Source organism: Oncorhynchus gorbuscha, linkage group LG10 (assembly GCF_021184085.1).
Source record: "Oncorhynchus gorbuscha isolate QuinsamMale2020 ecotype Even-year linkage group LG10, OgorEven_v1.0, whole genome shotgun sequence".
In the NCBI taxonomy this organism is placed as follows: Eukaryota; Metazoa; Chordata; class Actinopteri; order Salmoniformes; family Salmonidae; genus Oncorhynchus; species Oncorhynchus gorbuscha.
The window spans coordinates 78,633,169-78,657,683 of NC_060182.1; the positions used below are offsets into that span (position 1 = coordinate 78,633,169).

At 45.7% G+C, this 24,515-nt stretch overlaps 1 protein-coding gene across 5 annotated transcripts in view; it reads left to right on the forward strand.

The window, feature by feature from the left end:
• Positions 1–22,473, forward strand: part of ralgapa1 (Ral GTPase activating protein catalytic subunit alpha 1) — a 124,127-nt gene extending 101,654 nt beyond the window's left edge. For 4 of the 5 annotated variants that reach the window (XM_046367160.1, XM_046367156.1, XM_046367159.1 and 1 more), the window contains 2 exons: positions 13,248–13,372; positions 20,957–22,473. In XM_046367160.1, coding sequence (XP_046223116.1) covers positions 13,248–13,372; positions 20,957–21,108 — 277 coding nt within the window. In that variant the 3' untranslated portion in view covers positions 21,109–22,473. Of the gene's footprint in view, positions 1–13,247; positions 13,373–16,171; positions 16,203–20,956 lie in introns of all 5 variants that reach the window. The other variant, XM_046367158.1, reaches the window with a different exon arrangement.
• The last annotated feature ends 2,042 nt before the right edge of the window (positions 22,474–24,515 follow it).

Consider the following 24,515-nt stretch of genomic DNA (forward strand, 5'->3'; position numbering starts at 1 on the left):
TCTCTCACTGTCTGCCTGTCTGTCTGTCTCTCACTGTCTGTCTCTCACTGTCTGTCTCTCACTGTCTGTCTGTCTGTCTGTCTGTCTGTCTGTCCGTCCGTCCGTCCGTCCGTCCACTGACACCTTGTACTTCTCTCCTGCACGTGCCCGCCGACCCCTCTCTCTCCTCCACACTAAGTTCCTCCTCTTGGCCCTGGGGCTCGTCCATCTGCCTCCTCCACTCACTGATCCCTCATTTGCCATGACTGTGAAATCAGTGCTTAAAAGGGAGAAAATGGCCCCGTTTTTCTGCTGCTGGTCTTAATGTCTGGTGGACTCCAATGACAGAAAGCTGCTACAGTACCTGGCATCAGGCAGTGCTAAGAATCATGGCACATCATGGAGCTGCTGGGCGAACACTGCCAGAGAGGAAGAAAGAGAGCAAGAGAGCCTCGGAAGCCACTCCTCAGTAATAGGCAAGACAAGACAAAAAAAACAAGATTCTCTGGTCTGATGAAACCAAGATTGAACTATTTTGGCTGAATGCCAAGCGTCACATCTGGAGGAAACCTGTCACCATCCCTACAGTGAAGCATGGTGTTGGCAGCATCATGCTGTTGTAACAGAATAATTTTAAACCGCCCATACCCGGGCGTGAACCAGGGACCTTCTGCACACATCAACAACAGTAACCCTCGAAGCATCGTTACCCATCGCTCCACAGAGCAGAGCAAGGGGAACTACTACTTCAGGGTCTCAGAGCAAGTGACGTAACCGATTGAAACGCTATTTAGCGCACAACGCTAACTAAGCTAGCCGTTTCACACCCGTTACACTCACCCCCTTTTGACCTTTTTCCGCAGCAACCAGTAATCCGGGTCAACAGCATCAATGTAACAGAATAACTTTACGTCCGTCCCCCTCGCCCATACCCGGGCGCGAACCAGGGACCTTCTGCACACATCGACAACAGTCACCCATGAAGCATCGTTACCCATCGCTCCACAAAAGCCGCGGCCCTTGCAGAGCAAGGGGAACTACTACTTCAAGGTCTCAGAGCAAGTGACGTAACCGATTGAAACGCTATTTAGCGCGCACCGCTAACTAAGCTAGCCGTTTCACATCCGTTACACTGTGGGGATGTTTTTCAGTGGCAGAGACTGGGAGACAAGTCCGGTTTGGGTGAAAGATGACTGGAGCAAAGTACAGAGACCTGAAAATATCTGTGCAGCGATGCTCCCCATTCAACCTGAAAGAGCTTGAGAGGATCTGCAGAGAAGAATAGGAGAAGCTTCCCACATAAAGGTGTGCCACGCTTGTAGCGTCATACCCAAGAAGACTCGAGGCTGTAGTCATTGCCAAAGGTGCTTCAACAAAGTACTGAGCAAAGATTCTGAATAAATGTAATATTTCAGTTGTTATATATATATATATATATATATATATATATATATATATATATATATATATATATATTCACATACATTTGCAAAGATTTCTAAGAAACAGTTTTTTTCATTGTCATTATGGGATATTGTGTATTTGTATTTATTAGGGATCCCCATTACAGCTACTCTTCCTGGGGTCCAAACACAGATTGATGAGGGGGAAAAACCCATTTTAGAATAAGGCTGTAACATAAGGACATTTGGAAAAAGTGAACGGGTCTGAATACTTTCCGAATGCACCGTTGCTACTTCCCAAAGCCAGTGTGTGTGTCAGAGTTTCCATTAGCCTTCAATTGCCAGCTTTTGGCCGATTTAAAAAATATATATATAATAATGAAAAGCCAATAAATAAAACTGTTGCTGGCCAAAATGAATCAATGTAAATCCATTTGACCATCAACTACTATTTTTATTTCTCAACTGGTAATTGAAGCGCGCCGCCCATTCTCACCATTCTACTGCAGGCAAAAGGCTATCAGCGGGTCACCCACTACTGTACAATGTGAGCTGGAGGCAGTGTGCATTTTGAAAACATACCTGATTGTTTGAAACCTGTATGCTTTATTTCATATTACGATTCATGTCTTACCTTACTCTAAAGTAGCCTATAGGCAAAATCCATCCATGGGAATTATTATATGAAGACTTCATAGACGGCGCGTGAGTTTCAAGTTTGGGAAGCTTATAAGTTATCCTAACATTTCTACTGTTCTGTGTGCCAGTTAAGATTTTTCAGATGCGCATTTTCATAGAAAGGTTTAATTTAAATAATAACGTTTTCGTTTCTTAAAATTATTGTCACCTGGTTAATCATAAAAATGTGAATTAAAATGCTAAAAATCTCAAAGTTAAAAGTCAACTAATACGAGATTACCAGCCTCTGCCATATGGACACATTGATGCACCGTGATCCATTGGCGGCTAAAGAAATGAGCGCATTGAACTCCTTGCTCTTTCACCACGAGGATTGGTGATTAACGAGGGGGAGATTGTTGGAGAGATTTTTCACAGTTTACTGTGAGGAACTATAGTTTTTAATGTATTATCATTCGCAATTGATGTTAAATAATTTTCTACATTTCCGAGCAGGACAGAGAAACCAGACACATGCTAATTGTTCACATGGAGCTCTCCAAACAAAAGAAGATGAACAAATGTACAAATCTCACAAATGATGGTTATGAATTAAACCAAAACTTGTTTCTTACAAGTGTTGCAGGTTGTAAACTCTGCAAACGACATTTCCACTCAGATTGAGAACGGTAAATGCCTGCTCTTTCCATGACATAGACTGACCCGGTGAATCCAGGTGAAAGCTATGATTCCTTAGTGGCGTCGCTTGTTATATCCACTTCAATCAGTGCAGATGAATGGGAGGAGACGGGTTAAAGAAGGATTTTTAAGCCATGGGACAATTGAAATGTGGATTGTGTATGCGTGCCATTCGTATGGTGAATGGGAAAGACAAACGATTGAATTGCCTTTGAACAGAGTACGGTAGTAGGTGCCAGGCGCACCGGTTTGTCAAGTACTGGAACAGTTTCATTTGGGTTTTTCACGGTCAACAGTTTCCCGTTTAAGAATGGTCCACCACCCAAGACACATCCAGCCAACTTGACAACTGTGAGAAGCATTGGAGTCATCATGGGCCAGCATCCCTGTGGAATGCTTTCGACACCTTGAGTCCATTTTCACCACACACCCCTCCCCTTCTTGTCTCAACATTTAAAATTATAGTCAAGACACATATTTTAGATGCTTTTCACTGACAGCCGCATCTCAGTAATGAGCTACGCCTATTGCCACGCGCGCGATTCCCAAATAGGTTTAGGCCTACGAGCTTGTGATTTGAAACGATACACAGCATTTTTTTTAAAGAGGCTAATTATCCTCGATTTAATTTACTTCCCTATTGGACCCACCGCTATACCATTTCTCTCCTATTCTATTGGTTTTCATATCAACTTTCTTTCGTTTTCCAGAAGCCAGAGGCAGATTGTAATCATATTCGCAACCCATTCTAGTTGTTGGATGGTTAGATTGCCCCTCTTTCTAAGTTTGTAGTAGAGATGTTCATCCCTGTCACATATGGAACCGCTATCAGGCGAGCGGTTTAGAATGGTGTTTTCCTGCAAATTGAATTTTGGCACAACATTTTTTTTAATTATGTTTTGTTGGCTGCTTCATTGCATGAGTTGCATGTTCTGATGATATGTATAAACCATAATCCAAATGTGATTTTTGTCATCCTGATCATTGTGGTTAGTAGACTCCCTCAAATGGCTGGTAAATTCAAATCTTCCCAGTCACATTGTCCATCGCCAAATTTTCATAACAGAAACCTTGTTGTGCGCTTGCATTCACACCAACCAGCCAGTTTGGGGATCTGTTCTGCAGCAGTCACACACAACACACATCCTCTAGATCCTCAGCCCTCCTTCCCACTGCCTCCCAGTGCATTTGGGGGCTGTGTGATTGACATGTTTTTAGTGTAGTGAAGGTCATGGTTGGGGTAAAGATGTTTGCTAGATCAGCACAGGACAGGTTAGCTGTTACCACACTGTTTAGTTAGTGTTAGAATGTTTGGGGGTGATTAAAGCTAGGTTGACCTCTCTGGCCTTGGGGCCAGGGGCTTGACCATCTACCACCTCTACAGGACCCCCTCTACAGCTGTTGGACCATGTGGTCCATCCGAGCTGAGGCCCCCTGATAACATTCAACAACCTCCGGTCTCACTCACCCCCTTACACACACACACGTCTCCCTCTATTTTGCCCATCTGATCTGTCTGGCTTGAGGCTGGGGATGAGGGACTGCTCTCAAGCTGTTTGGAAGGCTGAAGGTAGAGTCAAATGTAACTGTGAGCCACAGCCAACTTCCATCTGTCAATGGCCGATTGTGGAGCCGGAGAAACAATGTTGGTTGAGGAGGAGGATGAAGGGGAGAGAGAGAGAGGAGAGTCACTAAGCGATTTCACCATTGGCCCTGCCAGTCCAGTGGTGTGTGAATGTGAGCCAGCAAGAGACTGGCAGTAGGGGCAGCCTCTCTCACTCGCTCTCTCACACACATTCTGGCTTCTGATTGGCAGCGGTAACTGCCCTGCTGCTGGGGTCAGCATATGGTGGAGCATGATATATGGTGGAGCATGATAGTGGAGGGGGAGAGGCAGAGGGAGGGGGTAGGGGGAGGGAGGTGAGGAGAGAGGTGGGGGGGGGGGGGGGGTTAGGTCAGTGCTTTCATCCCTCCCTCCCTAACTGAGCTGATTAAAGGTTTGGGCATGGGCTCCTTTTGTCTCCACTCTCCCCCTTCTCACACACACACAAACACAGCCAGGCGCAGCCACACACTGCCAGCTCCCACAATGGGCCCCATTGTGTTCCAGTACCGCAGCAGCCTGGTGTATGTGTGTGTGTGAGAGAGACAGCGAAAGTGTGTAGGGGTGGGGGGGGGGCTTAGCTAATTGTTTCCTGTCAAAGAAGGTGGGAGTAAATAAAGGAAAGGGGAGGCGGGCTCACAACTAATCTTGCTCTCCCACTCTTCTTCTCTCTGTTTGTTCTGATTGGCTCTGACCCTAGCCACTCTGTCCTCCTGACCACTGATGCTGTTGACTCAGATTTATTTCTTTAGCACAGACATCATCTGTACACTAATTCAGATGTATCACTCTACTTCCGTGCTCTCTCAAAAAGCAGTCGATTCAATTTAGTTAAGAAATATTAGATCTAGTAATCAATCTAATTGCGTTCTAATGTAAAATGAAATCAAGATATGTTGACGAGCACATTCTTTTCCTATGCATAATTATTTTCCTAATGCCGTATTTATGCCTATTTATACAGCTGATAACAGTTAGTGTATACAGTTGAAGTCGGAAGTTTACATACACTTAGGTTAGTGTCATTAAAACTCGTTTTTCAACCACTCCACACATTTCTTGTTAACAAACTATAGTTTTGGCAAATCGGTTAGGACATCTACTTTGTGCATGACACAAGTCATTTTTCCAACAATTGTTTACAGACAGATTATTTCACTTATAATTCACTGTATCACAATTCCAGTGGGTCAGAAGTTTACATACACTGTTGACTGTGCCTTTAAACAGCTTGGAAAATTCCAGAAAATGACGTCATGGCTTTAGAAGCTTCTGATAGACTAATTGACATCAGTTGAATCAATTGGAGGTGTATCTGTGGATGTATTCAAGGCCGACCTTCAAGCTCAGTGCCTCTGCTTGACTTCATGGGGAAATCAACCAAGAGCTCAGAAAAAAACTGTAGACCTCCACAAGTCTGGTTCATCCTTGGGAGCAATTTCCAAACGCCCGAAGGTACCACGTTCATCTGTACAAAATAGTATGTAAGTATAAACACCATGGGACCACGCAGCCGTCATACTGCTCAGGAAGGAGACACGTTCTGTCTCCTAGATATTTACATTTAAGTCATTTAGCAGACGCTCTTATCCAGAGCGAGATATGAACGTTACTTTGGTGCGAAAAGTGCAAATCAACAGTTTCCAACTAAATATGCAGGTTTAAAAAATATATACTTGTGTATTGATTTTAAGAAAGGCATTGATGTTTATGGTGAGGTACACGTTGGAGCAACGACAGTCCTTTTTCGCGAATGCGCACAGCATCGATTATATGCAACCCAGGACACGCTAGTTAAAACTTTGTCGCAAATGGGTCTTCCAAATGGACAATGACCCCAAGTATACTTCCAAAGTTGTGGCAAAATGTCTTAAGGAAAACAAAGTCAAGGTATTGGAGTGGCCAACACAAAACCCTGACTATAGAACATTTGTGCGCAGAACTGAAAAAGCATGTGTGAGAGAGCCAAGCTACAAACCTGACTCAGTTACACCAGCTCTGTCAGGAGTAATGGGCCAAAATTCACCCAACTTATTGTAGGAAGCTTGTGGAAGGCTACCTGAAACATTTGACTCAAGTTCAACTATTTAAAGGCAATGCTACCAGATACTAATTGAGTGTATGCAAACTTCTCTCTACTATTATTTTGAGGCGGGGGTTCGCTGCAGGTCAGCTACAGGCTCTGAGATGAGCTGTGTGTATGTGTTTGTATACCTTTGACTATTGGATGTTCTTATATGCACTTTAGTATTGCCAGTGTAACAGTATAGTTTCCGTCCATCTCCTCGCCCCTACCTGGGCTCGAAACAGCAACACATTGGCAACAGCCACCCTCGAAGCATCGTTACCCATCGCTCCACAAAATCCGCGGCCCTTGCAGAGCAAGGGGAACAACTACTTCAAGGTCTCAGAGCGAGTGACGTTTGAAACGCTATTAGCGCGCACCCCGCTAACTAGCTAGCCATTTCACATCGGTTACACCAGCCTAATCTCGGGAGTTGATAGGTTTGAAGTCATAAACGGCTCAATGCTTGAAGCACAGCGAAGAGCTGCTGGCAAGACGCACAAAAGTGCTGTTTGAATGAATGCTTAGTGAAATACGGAACCGTTCCGTATTTTATCTAATGGGTGGCATCCCTAAGTCTGAATATTGCTGTTACATTGTACAACCTTCAATGTTATGTTATAATTACGTAAAATTCTGGAAAATTAGTTCGCTACGAGCCAGGCGGCCCAAACTGTTGCATATGCCCTTACTCTGCGTGCAATGAACGCAAGAGAAGTGACACAATTTCAATATTGCCTGCTAACCTGGATTTATTTGAGCAAAATATGCAGGTTTAAAAATATATACTTCTGTGTATTGATTTTAAGAAAGGCATTGGTGTTTATGATTGGGTACAGTCGTGCAATGATTGTGCTTTTTTCGCAAATGTGCCTTTGATAAAACATCCCCCGTTTGGCGAAGTTGGCTGTCTTTGTTAGGAAGAAATAGTCTTCATACAGTTCTCAACGAGCCAGGCGGCCCAAACTGCTGCATATACCCTGACTCTCTTGCAAGAGAAGTGACACAAAAGTTAAAAGAAATTCATGTTAGCAGGCCATATTAACTAAATATGCAGGTTTAAAAAATATATACTTCTGTGTATTGATTTTAAGAAAGGCATTGATGTTTATGGTGAGGTACACGTTGGAGCAACGACAGTCCTTTTTCGCGAATGCGCACTGCATCGATTATATGCAATGCAGGACACGCTAGATAAACTAGTAATATCATCAACCATGTGTAGTTATAACTAGTGATTATGATTGATTGATTGATTGTTTTTTATAAGCTAAGTTTAATGCTAGCTAGCAACTTTCCTTGGCTTCTTACTGCATTCGTGTAACAGGCAGGCAGTGCAATGAGAGGCCGGTGGTTAGAGCGTTGGACTAGTTAACTGTAAGGTTGCAAGATTGAATCCCCAAGCTGACAAGGTAAAAATCTGTCGTTCTGCCCCTGAACAAGGCAGCTAACCCACCGCTCCTAGGCCGTCATTGAAAATAAGAATGTATTCTTAACTTACTTGCCTAGTTAAATAAAGGTGTAAAAAAAAGAAATACAGATTTCCGACTGTTATGAAAACTTGAAATCGGCCCTAATTAATCGGCCATTCCGATTAATCGGTCGACATCTACTGTGAATGTATGGTTAAAATGAATGTATTCTCTGAATACATGTATTGGCTAAATAAACAGATTATTTATAACAGATTCTCCTACATACAGAGCACAGTTCAGAGAAAAAAAATTGACATACATGTATGCATGTAAACTTCCCTCCTCTAGTTCCTGAATCATTATTCCCATGTATGTGTTTCCTCCTGCCCGTGAGAACGTTAGCAATCGCTCCGCTTCGCCTTTAAACATGAAGTAAATGTTGAATTTGTGTCAGCAGGCAGTGTGAGCAGTGAGCACCATCTCCCCATCCCCTGGGGAGGGGGAGGGCAGAATGATCGAGAGATAAATCAGGGCTTCAAGTCCTGGAGCCATATTTCATAGGCAGCCCTCCAATTCGGTTTGGTAGGAGATTAATAGGAGTGGATCTGACTCCAGAGGGCCCCAGATCTGTGACTGTGTGGCCCCAGGCGGAGGAGCATTAGCTGGGCTATTTCTCCTCCCATCTGGGGGCTGGCGATGGAGGGAGCGAGGGGGACATTGGCTGTAATGACAAGGAGGGCTATGGCAGTCAACCGCAGCTCCCTCCGTCCTCCTAACAGTAATAAAATCACTGTTAGACCCTCTATATCGCAGCCATCAGATGGGGGAATAAACCGATTACCCTGCACTTCAGGGCACACATAGATTTCTGTAATCATAGTCTGTAAAACTCGTCAAATTCAATTATTTATGTGATGTTTTTTCTCCCCCTCTTTTTCTCTCTCTGCTCTGTTCTCTCTCCCATTGCCCTATGGTGCAGAATAAAGCAGGTAGCTGTACGAACACTGTCAGTTAGAATCACTGATATTGGGTCCGTTTCTGCTGCCCCATATTTTCATCAAAATTCAATTTGATCATTCTTGGGCTGTGAGATGAGCAATGTGGAGCCCTGGGATTCTTGTAGTCGCTGGTCCGTTGACTGATGCGAGTCATGTGTCTGATCTGGGGTTATTTAGGATAAATGTGTCAAAACCCCTGACCTTCACCTAAAGGCCCACTCTGTGATATGCACAGCTGTTTATGATCATTTTAAATTAACCATATACACATTGATTCTTGAAGAATATCAGTTATACCTGCATCGGATGCTGCAGTGGATGGACATAATTGTCAGGAGATGTTGAATGTAATGTGTATCCTCCCGTTCTAACTGGGTTGATGATCGTGTCCATATTGACTCTCTGTTTGGTAGTGGGGCCTGACTGGCAGATTGTGTCTCTGTTTGGTAGTGGGGCCTGACTGGCAGATTGTGTCTCTGTTTGGTAGTGGGGCCTGACTGGCAGATTGTGTCTCTGTTTGGTAGTGGGGCCTGACTGGCAGATTGTGTCTCTGTTAGGTAGTGGGGCCTGACTGGCAGATTGTGTCTCTGTTTGGTAGTGGGGCCTGACTGGCAGATTGTGTCTCTGTTTGGTAGTGGGGCCTGACTGGCAGATTGTGTCTCTGTTTGGTAGTGGGGCCTGACTGGCAGATTGTGTCTCTGTTTGGTAGTGGGGCCTGACTGGCAGATTGGCTCTCTGTTGGGTAGTGGGGCCTGACTGGCAGATTGTGTCTCTGTTTGGTAGTGAGGCCTGACTGGCAGATTGGCTCTCTGTTTGGTAGTGGGGCCTGCCTGGCAGATTGGCTCTCTGTTAGGTAGTGGGGCCTGACTGGCAGATTGTGTCTCTGTTAGGTAGTGGGGCCTGACTGGCAGATTGTGTCTCTGTTTGGTAGTGGGGCCTGACTGGAAGATTGTGTCTCTGTTTGGTAGTGGGGCCTGACTGGCAGATTGGCTCTCTGTTTGGTAGTGGGGCCTGACTGGGATAGTGGGGCCTGATTGCAGAGCTGTGTTGAAGCAGTGTAGAGGGATAGTTACTGAGACTGGGAAACATGTCCCCACTTTTTCTCTTTGTAGCGATGCTCTGCTCTCGTCTCACATTAGAACAGTAGGCTCTTCCGTCCGGGCTCTCCACATTCTTACTGTGTTTTCTTTTTGAAGATGCCAGCAATGCAATACCCCAAGGAGGACTGTTAGGTTCCAATAATAGAAATTGATGTGAAGGGGGGGTGACATCCTGTAGGTGTCAGTTTGATCCCCTAGCTAGGTGTACACCTTTCCCCTCTCATTTGCAGTTGTAATTACCAGGGGGCCATACTGTTTCCAATTGTGGCCCATTTAAAGAAGGGAATGCTATTTGACTCACTGGGCACAAAAGCCTGATATGTGCTCTCTGTAGGGTACATTCATATTGTCTGCTTTGTCTCACAGGTCACTTCTCCCTCCTTTCCTGTCATCCTTGTCCTCATCCATGTCATTGTGTGTGAGCTCTGAAGTGTACAGGTTGATGTTGGGCCTGTGTTCTCTGTGAGCTCTGAAGTGTACAGGTTGATGTTGGGCCTGTGTTCTCTGTGAGCTCTGAAGTGTACAGATTGATGTTGGGCCTGTGTTCTCTGTGAGCTCTGAAGTGTACAGGTTGATGTTGGGCCTGTGTTCTCTCTGTGAGCTCTGAAGTGCACAGGTCGATGTTGGGCCTGTGTTCTCTCTGTGAGCTCTGAAGTGCACAGGTCGATGTTGGGCCTGTGTTCTCTCTGAGCTCTGACTGAAGTGCACAGGTCGATGTTGGGCCTGTGTTCTCTCTGAGCTCTGACTGAAGTGCACAGGTCGATGTTGGGTCTGTGTTCTCTCTGTGAGCTCTGCTCAGTGGCGAGACGCTCTTGGTCCTGAATCTCCTCCAAATAGAGGAGAGCCATGTCTTGTTCAGAGCAACACAGCGCTCTCTCCCTCCTCCTCTGGGGAGGACTGGCAGCTCTCTCCTTCTCCTGGCACACTCACTCCTTCAGCACAGGGAAGGAGGGAGGTTGGGCACAGGGAAAAAGGAGAAAAGGCATACATTTGGAGGCTATCAGCAGCAGTATGTTCTGTGTGCTGAATTAACACGACGCCAGGGAACTGTTCCTGTAGCCCACCATGGTCCCCTTCACACAGACACACGGACACACACTATCCAACACACACAGACACACACCATCCAACACACACACACACACACACACACACACACACACACACACACACACACACACACACACACACACACACACACACACACACACAGACAGGCACCATCCAACACACACACACATTGAGACACACACCCTCCACCACACACGCAAACACACACCCTCCACCACCCATAATGTGCTAACAAGCTCGCTTCTGGTGTCTCTTCACTAGCAATTTGTCCTCTTTCCTCCGAGAGCCGGGAGTTGAGCACAGTGACAATGAAAAGCTTGGTGGGGGGGGCAGGAGCATTTTCTCTTTTTTCCTTTCATCCACAGGGAAAATTAGTTTCTGGTAATACACAAAAGACCCCTCTCCTTCCCCCTCACTCCTCTCCTCTCTCCTCTCTACTGCTCCTATCCCCACTCGAGAGGCTGTAAGGCTGGAGAGAAAAACCTAAAGACACTTTTCTTCTTTAACAAGCTGTTAAAAGAAATACACATCAAAAATTCAATTCCCGTATATTAGCAGACGGAGCTGAGGCCAGGGCCTATTTGATGGTTTAAAAAAACATTTTTTTCTTCACCTCGTTTTTTTTTACAGACGCACAAAAGAGCATCTCAAGTCAACAGTGCGAAGGGATTAGTTGTCGTGCTGACAGGGTGGCATTAGCAGCACATCACGCAGGGCAGGGACAGGGGGAGAACAAGATGGAAGAGAAAGGATAAGGAGGCTGAAATGATGATTACCATTAAATAACACAGCAGTGGAGCTGCTCATCCTCACTTCTCCAAGCTGATGTCAGGCACAGCTGCCCTGGTCTGACCAGACACGTGTCTGTTTACCTACCTCGAGGCCGCCAGACACAGCACCTCACACAGTGACTTACATGGTTGCCGTGAATAAGGCTGATATACAATACTGATACTGTACACCTATCGGTCCATAAGAAACACTGCCAGGCTCTGTTATTGGGTTGGAACCTCACACAGTAACATGGGTGTAGTGAAAGGCTGAGATACTGATATCAAGACTCAATAGACGTATGTTCTTGTGAGATGTTTGAATTAAATGGAGCAGGTAAACAGTAAACCTGTTGGCTTGATGAGGCACTCAATCTCCAACATCCATCAAGAGAGGTGATTGGTTTTTGATGTTGTTTTCCTCCCAGTGTTAGTGCCCTGGTGTCAGTGTGACATGTTGTCTCTCTGTGTCAGAGGCGTGTGGGGCGTCTTTTTTCTCTGCAAGTGGCATGAAATGGGAGAGGTTTTAAGGAGTCTGATCTGGTGCCTGCTGACAGACGTGCATTAACTTGATCATTATTACTGTGCCACACACACAGTTACTGTCTCACACAACACACACACTCCCTGCTTCTCACAGCCATCGCCCTGTCTGAGCAGCATTTCTGGTTGCTCTAACAGCGAGCAGGAAGTGGGGTGCTGGGAAACAGGAAAAGGCAGGCGGCAGATCCACTGGAGTGCTGTTCTCCCCCTGCTGTGCAGCCTCTTACACTTCCTTGTGTGTGAGAGAGTCTGTTTGGCAATTGTTCCTCGTGTCAGCTCACGCCAAGCAGCTCCTCACCCCTAGATACACAGCGCACAGGGCTGCTCCCAAAATATCCTCTCCCCTTCCTCACCCCAGCAGGAGAGGAGTTCCTCACCCTTTCTCTCTCTCCATTGCTTTCTCTCGCTTTCTCCTATACGTTCTGTTCCTCTCTCTCCCCGCTTCTCTCTCCTCTCTGCCTGCCGTATTCATGTAGAAAACCCATATGCAACATCTCAACTCTAATCCAATCCAATCCATTAACAGAATACCATCATTTTTACTTAACTGGGTAATAGAGACAGTAAAAAGGCCACTGTTGCCAAATGTCATGATATTCAAAAGCCAATGATAGGTTCCTAATACACTTTTGATATTATGGGTCGGACGGAGATGGTTGCGTGTCTTTCGTCTCTTTTTACCTAGGAGCGCCTAATGGCAGTGGATAGTTGTCATTATGGCCAGAGAGTCTGATTAGGGAGACTTATTTGGTTGACAGAGAAAAGAGAGAGGTGGGGGGGGTAATAGATGAGAGGCTGAGATTTGATCTAGACTGTAGAGTAGGTAGGTGGGTACAGTGCTGCACCAGGTAATGCCGTCCCGAAGGGCGTTGTTTGTTCCTCCCAGTCTCTAATTTCTATTTGGTTTTTGAGAGAGGTCTTGTAATCCTTATGTGTTCTGTGTCTCCTGCTGAATGACCTTTGACCCTTGACCTTTGGCCCAGCTACGAGGAGAGAGCGCGTTACCTGGAGACCATCGTACAGCACCACCTGGAGCCAACCACCTTCGAGGACTATGCAGCAAGAGTCTTCTGCCCCGCTCCCTGCCTCCACCTGCCGTCAGACCCAGGTAAGATCACTGTATACTCAGTCTGTCTGAGTATACTTGCCATAATGACCTTAACTACACTACTTGCCATAATGACCTTAACCACACTACTTGCCATAATGACCTTAACCACACTAGTTGTGTCTTCTATACACCTCAACAGTCTTTTTAAATTATTATAAAATACATACTGAATACAGTGTTTCCCCTAGATAGAACAGTTAGCCACGTGTATCCCCCTCTCTCTCCTGGGGTGATAAGTGCTCTGCCAGGCCCAGGGCATTTTTGGTCTTCCCATGTTCTCATATCACATTGATTCTCTCTCCAGCCTCATTGTCTGGTACTGGGTATATTGTTTTAAGTGTATTTATTTTATTCTCTTACTGTAATTTACTGCTTTATGAGCACACATCATCTTCCATCTGTGACTAACATTAGAAATATGAGAACAGAGCGAGAACAGCTCTGTGTCACAGTATAGTATTCTTATTGACTAGTTGACTAGTCTTCTGGCTGGGTGACCCTTTCATTTTCTACATGCGTGTACTGTAACATGTAGCCACTTAGCAGTAAAAAGGTTTGGACACACCTACTCATTCAGTTTTTCTTTATTTTTACTATGTTCTACATTGTATAATAATATTGAAGACATCAAAACTATGAAATAACACATATGGAATCATGTAGTAACCAAACAAAGTGTTAAACAAATCAAAATATAATTTAAGTTCATTTGTGGTATTTCTTTCCTTCTTAATGAGTTTGAGCCAATCCGTTGTGTTGTGACAAGGTAGGGGTGGTATACAGAAGGTAGCTCTATTTGGTAAAAGACCAAGTCCATATTATGGCAAGAACAGCTCAAATAAGCAAAGAGAAATAACAGTCCATCATTACTTTAAGACATGAAGGTCAGTCAATCTGGACATTTTCAAAAAATGTGAAAGTTTCTTCAAGTGCAGTTGCAAAAACCATCAAGCACCTTTATGAAAGTGGCTCTCATGAGAACCGCCACAGGAAAGGAAGACCCAGGGTTACCTCTGCTGCAGAAGATAAGTTCATTAGAGTTACCAGCCTCAGAAATTGCAGCTGAAATAAATGCTTCACAGAGTTCAAGTAACAGACACATCTCAACATAAACTGTTCAGAGGAGACTGCTGGAATCAGGCCTTCATGGTCGAATTGCTGCAAAGAAACCACTACTAAAGGACACCAATGCGAAGAAGATTTTAGATTTTTGGTTCCAGCTGCCATGTCTTTGTGAGACACAAAGTAGATGAACAGATGATCTCTGCATGTGTAGTTCCCACCGTGAAGCATGGAGGAGGAGGTGTGATGGTGTGGGAATGCTTTACTGGTGACTCTGTCTGTGATTTATTTATAATTCAAGGCACACTTAACCAGCATGGCTACCACAGCATTCTGCAGCGATACGCCATCCCATCTGGTTGGCGCTTAGTGTGGCTATCATTTGTTTTTCAACTGGACAATGACCCAACACACCTCCGGGCTGTGTAAGGGCTTTTTGACAAAGAAGGAGAGTGATGGAGTGCTGCATCAGATGACCTGGCCTCCAAAATGTATGTAGTTCTGTCCTTGTGCTGTTCTTGTCTATTGGTGTTCTGTATTATGTAATGTTTCCTGTTTTGTGTGGACCCCAGGAAAAGTAGCTGCTGCTTTTGCAACCTGCTGATGGGGATCCTAATCAAATACCAAAAATACCAAATACCACAATCACCCGACCTTAACCCAATTACGATGGTTTGGGATGAGTTGGACCACAGAGTGAATAAAAAGCAGGAACAAGTGCCCAGTATATGTGGGAACTCCTTCAAGACTGTTGGAAAAGCATTCCTCATGAAGCTGGTTGAGAGAATGTCAAAAGTGTGCAAAGCTGTCAAGGCAAAGGGTGGCTACTTTGAAGAATCTAAAATATATTTTGATTTGTTTAACAACGTTTTTGTTACTACATGATCCCATGTGTGTTATTTCATAGTTTATTCTACAATGTAGAAAACAGTAAAAGTCAAGAAAAACCCTTGAATGAATAGGTGTCTTCAAACTTTTGGCTGATACTCTATATGTCTACAAATATTTGGAATCTGTACATTTCTTGCACTGTACCCAATGATTTTTGAAAACTTACTTGATATGTTGATGTCCTCTTTGTGGATTTACAGATGTGTTTAATACATTTTATGTACACACTTTATTAGAATACTTATGAAATGCGCATTGTTATATTTGGCAACACGTGTTTTATTTTCCCTCGACTCAACCCCATTCGATGCATTGAACGGATGTGGGTGGAGCAATGTCTACATAAAAGTGCAAATTAAAAATACTCACAAAGGCTCTGACGAGGCCGATATGTAAAGCTTAATAAGTGTGTGCGAGTTTCTTATTTTTTCTCATGTTATTCAACTTTTACCATGCACCTGCATGTCTGTGCATGTTCTTTTCTCCACATAATGAGAAAAATAAACATGTTTTTTGACTTAAAAATACCTGATATTATTATGCTAATGTTGTAATGTAATTATAGTGGCACTGACATGTGCTTTCCTGAACTTTAGTTCTCCTAGTACAGAATGAAATGATGAGTGTTTTTCAGCTCCAAAACCGTGTCTTGATGAATTATTGCCCGTGTTGATAACACCAGTCCACCACGGACTCTCTGCTCCTCCAAACCGCAAATGATCATATTTCTGTTATGCTTCTTTTTTGTTGTTATTTTCATTTTATTTCTCTTTCTTTTTTTGGTTTGCCATTTTAATTTTGTTTTTTGTTTTATTTTCCTTTGTCTTATGTTTCCCCCTGTAGATCATAATCTATCACTTGTGTATATCTAAAGGTAAGACTCCAGGAAACCCCACAGCTAACAAACTGACGCGACCTCTGCTGCCGCTTCGTTCTGATTGACTTGTAACAATGTTATGACCACTCTACTTCTCACGATACCTCTCTGTGTGTCTCTGTATGTCTCTCTCTCCACTGACCAAATCTGCTTCTCTCACTTTGTCCCTGTTTCTTGTATCTGCTCCATCATGTTGTCAGTTGGACGTCTATCTAACATTAACGTGAACCTCAGTCCTTGCACGCTTCCACCATAGCAGGCCAGACAGGCCAGGCCAGACAGGCCCAAGCCTTTTCACTAACACTCTAAATGATTTGGTTTGTTCTAACCAGAAACTTCCTCTGTGCGTTCCTGAGCACTAACTTATTGTAACACGGGTTCTTTGCCTTCTTGGTGTGTTCAGTACATCTGGAATGTTCAGCAGATTTTTTTTGTCTATTAAGTCTTTTATGAGTCCAGTCAGAGCACACACAAGGTATGTAACTATAGATGATAACTATGGTAAGTGGAATCATTGTGTGTGTGTGTGTGTGTGTGTGTGTGTGTGTGTGTGTGTGTGTGTGTGTGTGTGTGTGTGTGTGTGTGTGTGTGTGTGTGTGTGTGTGTGTGTGTGTGTGTGTGTGTGTGTGTGTGTGTGTGTGTGTGTGTGTGTGTGTGTGTGTGTGTGTGTGTGTGTGTGTGTGTCCTGACTGTATTGAGTGTGTATAGATGGTGCTTCTGTCTGTTCTGTGCGCACCTTCTATTGATTCCCTCTTAGCCTTGTCACTGCTCACACCTCTTATCTCTTCTCTCTCCTGTTGTCTTTGTCTTCTTTTTGCTTTTTTCCAATCGTTTCCTTGCTCGCTCTACCCCGCTGTACCGCTCCTTCCCTGCCTAATCCTTCATTTCTTCCTCCTCTCTCCTGTCCCATTTTCCTTCTTCTGCGCTACTGACCTCCTTTATCCTGTTGTATCATCTTCTTCTTCCTCACCTCCCCTCCCATTTCCTCTACGCCCCTCCATTACCCTCCCCTCTTCTTCCTCTCATCCCCTCCCCTCCCATTTCCTCTACGCCCCTCCATTACCCTCCCCTCTTCTTCTTCCTCTCCTCCCCTCCCCTCCCATTTAATAATATAATATTTCCTCTACGCCCCTCCATTACCCTCCCCTCTTCTTATTCCTCTCCTCCCCTCCCATTTCCTCTACGCCCCTCCATTACCCTCCCCTCTTCTTATTCCTCTCCTCCCCTCCCATTTCCTCTACGCCCCTCCATTACCCTCCCCTCTTCTTCCTCTCCTCTCATCCCCTCCCATTTCCTCTACGCCCCTCCATTACCCTCCCCTCTTCTTATTCCTCTCCTCCCCTCCCATTTCCTCTACGCCCCTCCATTACTCTCCCCTCTTCTTCCTTCTCCTCCCCTCCCATTTCCTCTACGCCCCTCCATTACCCTCCCCTCTTCTTCTTCCTTCTCCTCCCCTCCCATTTCCTCTACGCCCCTCCATTACCCTCCCCTCTTCTTATTCCTCTCCTCCCATTTCCTCTACGCCCCTCCATTACCCTCCCCTCTTCTTCTTCCTCTCCCCTCCCCTCCCCTCCCATTTCCTCTACGCCCCTCCATTACCCTACCCCCCTCTTCTTCTTCCTCTCCTCCCCTCCCCTCCCATTTAATAATATAATATTTCCTCTACGCCCCTCCATTACCCTCCCCTCTTCTTCTTCCTCTCCTCCCCTCCCCTCCCATTTCCTCTATGCCCTCCATTACCCTCCCCTCATTTTCTTCTTCCTCTCCTCCCCTCCCCTCCCATTTAATAATATAATATTTCCTCTACGCCCCTCCATTACCCTCCCCTCTTCTTCTTCCTCTCCTCCCCTCCCCTCCCATTTCCTCTACGCCCCTCCATTACCCTCCCCTCTTCTTCTTCCTCTCCTCCCCTCCCCTCCCATTTCCTCCTCCCCCTACGCCCCTCCATTACCCTCCCCTCTTCTTCTTCCTCCTCTCCTCCCCTCCCATTTCCTCTACACCACTCCATTACCCTCCCCTCTTCTTCTTCCTCTCCTCCCCTCCCATTTCCTCTACGCCCCTCCATTATTTCCTCTACGCCCCTCCATTACCCTTCTTCTTCCTCTCCTCCCCTCCCATTTCCTCTACGCCCCTCCATTACCCTCCCCTCTTCTTCTTCCTCTCCTCCCCTCCCATTTCCTCTACGCCCCTCCATTACCCTCCCCTCCCATTTTCTTATTCCTCTCCTCCCATTTCCTCTACGCCCCTCCATTACCCTCCCCTCTTCTTCTTCCTCTCCTCTCCCTCCCCTCCCATTTCCTCTACGCCCCTCCATTACGCCCCTCCTACCCCCTCTTCTTCTTCCTCTCCTCCCCTCCCCTCCCATTTCCTCTACGCCCCTCCATTACCCTCCCCTCTTCTTCTTCCTCTCCTCCCCTCCCCTCCCATTTAATAATATGATATTTCCTCTACGCCCTCCATTACCCTCCCCTCTTCTTCTTCCTCTCCTCCCCTCCCATTTCCCTCCCATTTCCTCTACGCCCCTCCATTACCCTCCCCTCTTCTTCTTCCTCTCCTCCCCTCCCCTCCCATTTCCTCTACGCCCCTCCATTACCCTCCCTCTCTTCTTCTCTACGCCCCTCCTCCTCTCCTCCCCTCCCATTTAATAATATAATATTTCCTCTACACCCCTCCATTACCCTCGCCCCCCTCTTCTTCTTCCTCTCCTCCCCTCCCATTTCCTCTACGCCCCTCCATTACCCTCCCCTCTTCTTCTTCCTCTCCTCCCCTCCCATTTCCTCTACGCCCCTCCATTACTCTCCCCTCTTCTTCTTCCTCTCCTCCCCCTCCCATTTCCTCTATGCCCCTCCATTACCCTCCCCTCTTCTTCTTCCTCTCCTCCCCTCCCATTTCCTCTGCACCCCTCCATTACCCTCCCCTCTTCTTATTCCTCTCCTCCCCTCCCATTTCCTCTACGCCCCTCCATTACTCTCCCCTCTTCTTCTTCCTCATTTCCTCCTCCTCCCATTTCCTCTACGCCCCTCCATTACCCTCCCCTCTTCTTCTTCCTCTCCCTCCCCTCCCATTTCCTCTACGCCCCTCCATTACCCTCCCCTCTTCTTATTCCTCTCCTCCCATTTCCTCTACGCCCCTCCATTACCCTCCCCTCTTCTTCCTCTCCTCCCCTCCATTACCCTCCCTTCCTCTCCTTTCCCATTTCTACGCCCCTCCATTACCCTCTTCTTCCTCTTCTTCCCATTTCCTCTCCTCCCCTCCCATTTCCTCTCCCCCCCTCCATTACCCTCCCCTCTTCTTCTTCCTCTCCTCCCCTCCCCTCCCATTTCCTCTACGCCCCTCCATTACCCTCCCCTCTTCTTCTATCTCTCCTCCCCTCCCATTTCCTCTACACCCCTCCATTACCCTCCCCTCTTCTTATTCCTCTCCTCTCCTCCAATTTCCTCTACGCCCCTCCTCTCCATTACCCTCCCTCCCCCTCTTCTTATTCCTCTCCTCCCCTCCCATTTCCTCTACGCCCCTCCATTACCCTCCCCTCTTCTTCCTCTCCTCCCCTCTCATCCCCTCCCATTTCCATTATTTCCTCTACGCCCCTCCATTACCCTCCCCTCTTCTTATTCCTCTCCTCCCCTCCCATTTCCTCTACGCCCCTCCATTACCCTCCCCTCTTCTTACCCTCCCATTTCCTCTACGCCCCTCCATTACCCTCCCCTCTTCTTCCTCTCCTCCCCTCCCATTTCCTCTACGCCCCTCCATTACCCTCCCCTCTTCTTCTCTCCTCCTCCTCATTTCCTCTACGCCCCTCCATTACCCTCCCCTCCATTCCTCTCCTTCCCACCCTACGCCCCCCATTACCCTTCTTCTTCCTCCTCCTCCCCTCCCATTTCCTCTACGCCCCTCCATTACCCTCCCCTCTTCTTCTTCCTCTCCTCCCATTTCCTCTACGCCCCTCCATTACCCTCCCTCTTCTTATTCCTCTCCTCCCCTCCCATTTCCTCTACGCCCCTCCATTACCCTCCCCTCTTCTTCTTCATCTTCCTCCCCTCCCATTTCCTCTACGCCCCTCCATTACCCTCCCCTCTTCTTATTCCTCTCCTCCCCTCCCATTTCCTCTACGCCCCTCCATTACCCTCCCCTCTTCTTATTCCTCTCCTCCCCTCCCATTTCCTCTACTCCCCTCTTTTTCTTCTCTCCTCCCCTCTTCTCCCCTTTCCTCTCTTCCCCTCCCCTCCCCTCTTCCTCTCCTCCCCTTTCTCTCACCTGTGGCTTTGTGGCTTGTCTTCACCTTTCCAACCAAAGAGAGCTTGATATTTCAGCTCCTTCCCAAAACTCCACTAGAAAACATTGGGCTCAGCAAAGTAAAGGGCAAAGACTTGAAACGGAAGGTCTTTCACGCTAGCTGTGAATGGTATGCTAAAACATTAACACGGCAAAGTACCTTTTTTCTCTCTGTTCCTTCTTTACCCTGTTTCCTCCTCCTTTCGTTTCCTGTTTATTATTCTCTGACTTTCTACATTTCAGTTGTGTTTTATAGCACCACAACCATCATACCTTTTGGGATTAGTTGTTTAGACTTATTTCATGAACATTGATGCCTCAATAAGTTACAGCTAAAGAAAGCTACCCTGTTGTATACTAAAATGTGTCAACATTTATTATAATACAATCAACATTGTAAACACTGTTTACCATTGACTGTCACAGTAGTGGGTTACAGGCAACGGGGGGGGTCTAACACCTGTGCTCTCCTTCCACAGGCTCATGCCTCGAGAGTCAGCAGGGAGAAAGTCCAGCAGCAGCGCTCCTAGACGGGGCCGACCAGTTAGCCTTGCCAATGTCCCCTCATACTAGCAAGAGCCGTATGTCCATGAAGCTCAGACGCTCCTCCGGCTCGGCCAACAAGACCTGATCAGACTTTCCCTCCGCTGACCCTCCTCCACGCCACACCCAGCGAGAGTTCACAGCCTTCAGATGAAGAGACTGCCTCTCTCTCTCTCTCTCTCTCTCTCTCTCTCTCTCTCTCTCTCTCTCTCTCTCTCTCTCTCTCTGTACTGTACAGCTAGGACTGCACTACACTGCAACTACCAGCCTTTACCTGCTAACAGCGATGCATGGCATGTTATGTACTCCAACTACATGGACATGGACACACCTGCCCTGCATGGTCAGACTCCGCATCTCCCCTACTGTACAACCCTTCAAAGATGCAGGATTAGGCCCTTGAACAGAGCCAGGCCCTTGGGGGGCCAGCCCAGGGTCCCCAGGACTGAGCTTGTGCTAGCAAAGCTCCAACAGAAATAACATGTCTTTTGGGCAAGGTTTTCTAACTATGCCCACCACCACAAACTTTGCACTCCAGAGAAATGTGGAAAGAGAGCAAAATATAATATATTTAGATATAGATATATTTAAGAAGCAGCATCGGTTCCGTTGTGTACAGAAAGCGTAAAGGCAACATGACAGCGTGTGTATTTTCAATGTGATTAGGATTGTTGATGGTTGAAATCACTTGATATTTGACTGAGATGAGGAGCTAGAGTGTTATCTCTGCTGTGGTTGTAGCTGTGTGATCAATATCTAGTATGCCATTGCCCTGGCTCTCTGGGCCTCTGACCCACTAGGAAAGTGATTGTAAGAACTTGAGCTTGTAAGAAAGTACAAAGAAACACAAAGTAAGAAACATCTTATTTTTCATATTTGGTCACTGTGTCCACCATGAGACATTTATATATTTGTACTATACTCTGTATATACAGAAGAGTTGCCACTTTCTTTATGCTTGGACTGAAGCAATGTTGGCTAGTGTTTGATGATAAGGAGTTTTGAGGTTGAAATAAGTTTGTCTATAGAGTTGTAAGGTGGAAATTGTTTGGTTAAAGTGAAGCATTTCTTGTTACATTTTCTTTTGATTTTCACACTAAACTGTGGAACTGATTGACTTTCTGAATATAATATTCACAACTGTTTGCCTTTTTAGGGATCACATAACATTTTTATTATGATTGTAAATTTGGATTTCACCTGATAAAGAATGTTGCAGATTAGGTTGTTTTGTTCATATACAACGTGTTGTATTGAACCACCCCTTTTTTCCACTCATGATGAATATATTATATGTAAGGGATGAACGCCAACGTTATGTACGTTACCTTGGAAATAATGGACCGCAGGTAATGTACAGAACGTCAGCGTTTATCCCACTCATACCACAGTTGCCAAAGAAAACAATACTAAAACACACATTTACCTGTAGAAATAAAATGGTTTTGTTTTATATTTTTAGAAGTTAATTTATACTTCCTCGTCTTGTGGTTGCCAGAGACGCGACCCAGTCGTTCGTTCGATTAGTACTATGTCTCGTTACTTTAGTTCGATCACTATGCAGGCTGGCAATGTTCTTCTCTCGTCATGTAGCATAGCTAGTTTATCGCGTGATTGCACATGTTGGCACTATTTGACAGCACGGTTTGTAGGCTAAAAAGGCTAAGGTTTAGCTATATATTTAATGGCTTAAAAATACATGTTTCATCAATATAAAGGCAGTGTGCAGATATGTTTCCTTTGAAGTTATTGGATTGTTTCCAACACAAGAAAATAACTCCGATGTGCAAGTGCTTTTTTTCTTCCATTTTTCAATATAATAATGGCATCAAAAAACGAATCACTATGAAACGTTTTTTTTAAGAAACACCAAGACAGCCTACATTTAAAAAAGTAAGATTCAAATAATGCAGTAAGTTGTTTTGATGTCAGGGGTTAACCAGCTTGTTAGGTTCTTCGGAGCTAATTGTCTTGCCAGCTACTTGTTAAAATTTAATTGGATGCTGCCATTAATGGTGAAATGGGACATCTTCAAGCCGCGGGGTAAGTCGAATGACTCACTCGCTTGGTACCATTTCCATCTGTTTGTATTGTTGTTGTTAATGCTGCTTGTGGTGGGCCTTTGTGGGCTTTCGACCTCCGATGAGAGGAGGTGATTCTAGCACTTCCTTTCTGTCACAGAAGGCGCCCAGTAGCTCCTCAAACTGCTCTCGCACCTGTGCCTGGTTACATTTATAACTTGTATGTACACCAGACCGGCATTCGATAGCAGCTCCACGGCTGTGCTCCGGAGGCTGCGGGTCGTGTAGTGCATTGACAACCCGGCCTATTCGCTGAGACACGGTAACAGGTTGCCGAGGTAGTGTACCACCATCAGCTCTTAGAGTAGCCTACCAAAAGTCCTTCTTTGTTCAACTTGTGGGGACCGCAGTGGGTGGCGGTAAAGGGATGTAGCGTCTTGGGGACACTTGGAGAGGTATGTTTTCAAACTTGCCCGTGGGCGGTTTGGGTTGCCGGGCAAAGTAAATATTAACCCTCATTCCTCATTCGGCTCGTTCGCCTCTTGGTGGTTTTTCGTCTCTGCATTGTGGAAGAGACGGAGGTGGCCGAATCCACTCCATCCTCGTCCGTCTTGACCTGGAAAGAGGAAGGTCTCAGTCTCGATTTCCCTCTGGCCCCACGCTTAGCGAGATACAGCTGGATAACCAGCCTTCCTCACTAGACCTGTAGCTGTGTCGGGGGAAACCGCAGGGGACTCTAGTAGCAGCTGGAGGTCAGCAGTAGATATGGGAAGGGGGAAGTGCTGACGACTTTCCCCGATCTCCTATACCTTTTCACAAGGGACTTGAAGACGTCCTTGCATGTTTTGAAGCTGTCATTGGTCATGATGCTGTGCCGCATTACACAATTTATCCCGGCTACACAAAATGAGGTACCGAGTACTCCTGTCCATTTGTTGCGCGGAGCATATTGTTTAGCTCTTCTGGCCGGTAGCTGTCAAATGTCCTTATTCTCCTTGAGCCAATCGCTTTCTGTTTTAACTACGCATTATATTGTTTTTCTCATGAATTGTTTTTCTTCATGTCGCTCCACTTCAATTTTGGTGAGCGTCACGTCCATAACTGTCTGCTCTCTGTGCGTTTTCTATTTATATTGATAAAGGGACTTTATTTCCACCACTCAGGCTTAGGATAACTCCTCGACTTTATAAAAAATCAAATGTAATAATTCCTCCATCTTTTCTCCATGTTTTAGGCTTGTAGCTAGGTGTAGGCGAATCGTTGTAAAGTAGCTACTTTGTTTCACTGTCAGTTGTAAATATGTTGGCTCTTGTTACTTGTCTACGTCACGTGATGTGATGTTTTCATTCATAAATGTGTAGTGATTTAGAATGTAATAAGGCGCATATTGTGTCATGATTGCAAGGTGTCCGATATCTTTTCCAACTGTCCCGTTATCTGGTTTTAATGGCCATTCTAGAATGCCCTTCTAGCC